Source organism: Octopus bimaculoides, chromosome 26 (genome assembly GCF_001194135.2).
Source record: "Octopus bimaculoides isolate UCB-OBI-ISO-001 chromosome 26, ASM119413v2, whole genome shotgun sequence".
In the NCBI taxonomy this organism is placed as follows: Eukaryota; Metazoa; Mollusca; class Cephalopoda; order Octopoda; family Octopodidae; genus Octopus; species Octopus bimaculoides.
In genome coordinates, this window is record NC_069006.1 from 2195716 (window position 1) to 2199295 (window position 3580).

The 3580-nt window shown below is 39.8% G+C and overlaps 1 protein-coding gene across 5 annotated transcripts in view; it reads left to right on the forward strand.

The window, feature by feature from the left end:
* LOC106883979 (uncharacterized) overlaps nucleotides 1-3580 on the forward strand; it is a 130492-nt gene that overhangs the window by 77133 nt on the left and 49779 nt on the right. For all 5 annotated transcript variants that reach the window (XM_052976942.1, XM_052976943.1, XM_052976945.1 and 2 more), the window contains one exon: nucleotides 312-392. In XM_052976942.1, coding sequence (XP_052832902.1) covers nucleotides 312-392 — 81 coding nt within the window. The remainder of the gene's footprint in view (nucleotides 1-311; nucleotides 393-3580) is intronic.

The following is a 3580-nucleotide window of genomic DNA, read 5'->3' on the forward strand; positions in this document are numbered from 1 at the left end:
TACGTCACCGTAACTTAGTGGTTCGGCAAAAGATACTGATAGAATAAGTCCTGGCGTCGAATTGTTCGACTAAAGGCGGTGCTCCAGCATGGCCACAGTCAAATGACTGAAACAAATAAAAGAGTAAAAGAGTAAGTAAATGAGTGGAAATTTCACTGTTGGGTGTGTTAAATTAATAAGGTACTAAAAGAGAATGACCCTCCCCAGATACAATAAAAAATGCTTCAACACACGGATTCACATAAAGAATCTTGCAAACCAGATTTGAAAATGAAATGGTAATGTTATTTCTTTATTTTCTTCCATTGCAGTACATCGGTTCATTCTCAGTGATTGGAGTAGACCAAGGTATGAGAACTAATTTTGTGAAGAAGCATCTCGAAGACATGAGGGTGAGTTGGGACTTTTTGGACATTCTCAATGCTGCTGTTGTTGTTGTTGTTTGCTTGTTTCAGTTGTCAGTTTGTTGTTGGCCATGCTGGTGCACCACCTTGAAGGGTATTTCGTTGAACAAATCTGTCCTGGTAATTATTGCTTCGGTGCTTATCCTATCGGTGTCTTTGCTGAACCACGAAAGGACATGGACATAAACAAACCAGCACTGGTCTTTGAAACAATGGGTGAGACAAACAATGTAAACACAAGAACCTACATACACACTCACACACACATACACACTCACACACACATACACACTCACACATTCACACATACACATACATACCCTCACATACACATACGCACCCATGCACACACATACACACATTCACACACACAAATACATACACACACATGTACACACACATTCACACACATATACACATACACACATATACACATGTACACACATATACATACACACACACGCACACACACACACATGATATACGATGGGCTTCTTTCAGTTCCTGTGTATTAAATCCACTCACAAGGTTTTGGTTGACCTGAGGCTATATTAGAAGACACTTTCCCAAGATGCCATGCAGTGGGACTGTACCTGGAATCATCTGGTTGGGAAGCAAGCTTCTTACCACACAGTCACTCCTGTATAGTAGAAGACACTTGCACAAGGTGCCACGCAGTAGGACTGAACCCGGAACCATGTGGTTGGTAAGCAAGTTTCTTATCACACAACAAACTCCTGCATTTATTTTTACAATTTGTATTTTTCTTAAACACAAATTCCTTGTAATAGTGATAAAAATACAAACAGTATTTCTTTAACACCGAAGGGCTATGTGGGTCCATCCAAGTTGAAAAGGAACCAAAGGAACCCCTTGGCAGCAAAAAAATGGTTGGGAGCCCTCAGGACCTAGATGCTGGATTCTCTCAGTCTGATGGCTAAACTGTCCTATTTTTCAGTCCACCATCACATCTGCTGTTGACAACCACTTGGGCCATGACCATGCTACATTTACTACATCATAAGCACCATAACGCACCACTACTACTACTACTACTACTACTACTACTACTACTACTACTACTACTACTACTACTACTACTACTACTACTGATGCTGCTGGCAAAACCACCCACTCATCCATCCACCCTTCATTCTTAACAAACCATTTTATACCATCTGTTGTCCTCATTAGCAAGGGACTTCCTGTAGCAGATGTATACAGGTGAAAGGTCAAGCTGTCATCTAAGGTAGTAGTAGTAGTAGTAGTAGCAGTACTTGTCATAGTCTTAGTAGTAGTAGTAACAGTAGTCATAGTAGTAGTAATAGTAGTAGTAGTGGTAATGGTAGTAGTTCTTGAATGGTAAAGAGGGTGGTGGTCACATGTGGAAGTAGTGATGGTTACAGGTGCTGATAGTAATGATGGCATTAGTAGTAGTAGTATTAGTAGTAGTAGTCATGAGTGGTAATGGTTGTGGTAGTAGTGAGGGTGGTGGTTGTGAGTGTTACTGATGATAGTGTTGGTCACCTTACATGTGCTTGTGCCACTTAAAAAAGTCCACTGTACTGAGTAGGTTGGTGCTAGGGAGGGCACCCAGCTGTAAAAATCCTGTCAAAGCAGTCACAGAAGTCTGGTGCAGGCTTCTGCATGGCTGGCTCCTGTCAAACCATCCCATCCATGCCAGCATGGAAGGTGGATATTAAACAATGATGATGATGATGATGATGAATTATTCTCTAACCAAACATATTTACATCACTGATAGACAGGAACCTGTCCAGTTGCTTCCGCCTACATTTTGGCATAATTAAAATAATATTAGGTCATCAGCTAATATTATTTGATTTCCCTCTTCGCATATTTAATTTTTCAGTTAGGGTTTTTAATTACTCCATATATTAATTAATTATGCACTAAACAGCATTGCATTAATTCTCTGATGTATCTGTAGCCTGATTATTTCACTCTTTGGAGGCATTAAATTGCATCATACTGACAATATAGTTCACAAATTAATGCTATGTTATGCATAATTAATTAATACATGGAGTAATTAAAAACCCTAACCAAAAAATTTCATGTTTGGTGCACGATTAGTTAATTAATTTCAGTAAATTGCCAACACTCAAACTTATCAGTATATATGTATATATATATATATATATATATCATCATCATCATCATCATCATTTAACATCTGCTTTCCATGTTGGCATGGGTTGGACAGTTTGATATGCATCTAGCTAGCAGGGAGCTGTCCAGACTCCAGCTGTCCAGACTCCAGCTGTCCAGACTCCAGCTGTATGTTGTGGCATGGTCTCTATGGTCGGATGCCCTTCCTAACACCAACCACTTAACAAAGTGTGTTGGGTACTTTTTACATGTGTATGTATATATATATATATATATATATATATATATATATATATATATATATACACATATTACGTTTATATATTCGTTTTGCAAGATTCTTGATGTGAAATCGTGTGTTGAGACAGATATTGTTGTATTTGAGGATGGTCATATTGCCAGTTTAGCCAATAAAAACACACGCACTATATATTTGGTGTTAATTTGCTTCAGCTTTATTTTACATTAATCGTATTTTGGCCAGAGTTCTAAAATCACACTTCTGTGACCTCATCAGTGGTCCTTTGCTTTCTTCTTTCTTATTTGTGTGTCTTTCCTTACTAACACGATTAATGTAAAAGATAAAATAAAGCTGAAGCAAATTAACACCAAACATATAGTGCGTGTGTTTTTATTGGCTAAACTGCCAACCACTCTATAGAGGGTGCTGGTTGCTGCTTTTTGCGTGACACCAGCAGCAGTGGGTCACCGACTAATTGAGGGGAAATGGAGTAATATTGCCTGAGGTGGCTTTGCGCCAGAGGAGAGGCTGGAGTGTTAGTAAGAGGGATAGAAACAGGTGTCTTTGCAGTAAAGGTGACACATGGCTGCGTCAGTGAGAGAGAGGAGGGGAGAAGATGTGATGGGAGGTGGGTAAGAATCACGTTACAGGGAGGTGTATATATGTGAAGTGGGATCAAGGACTGGATAGGGTGAATGGGTGGGGGGTAAGATTGCAAGATTACAGAGAGAGAATGGGAAGTGGAGGGAGAGGGCTTGTTAGGTGCAGGATATGTAACGGCGGGTGGGGTGGGGGGAAGAGA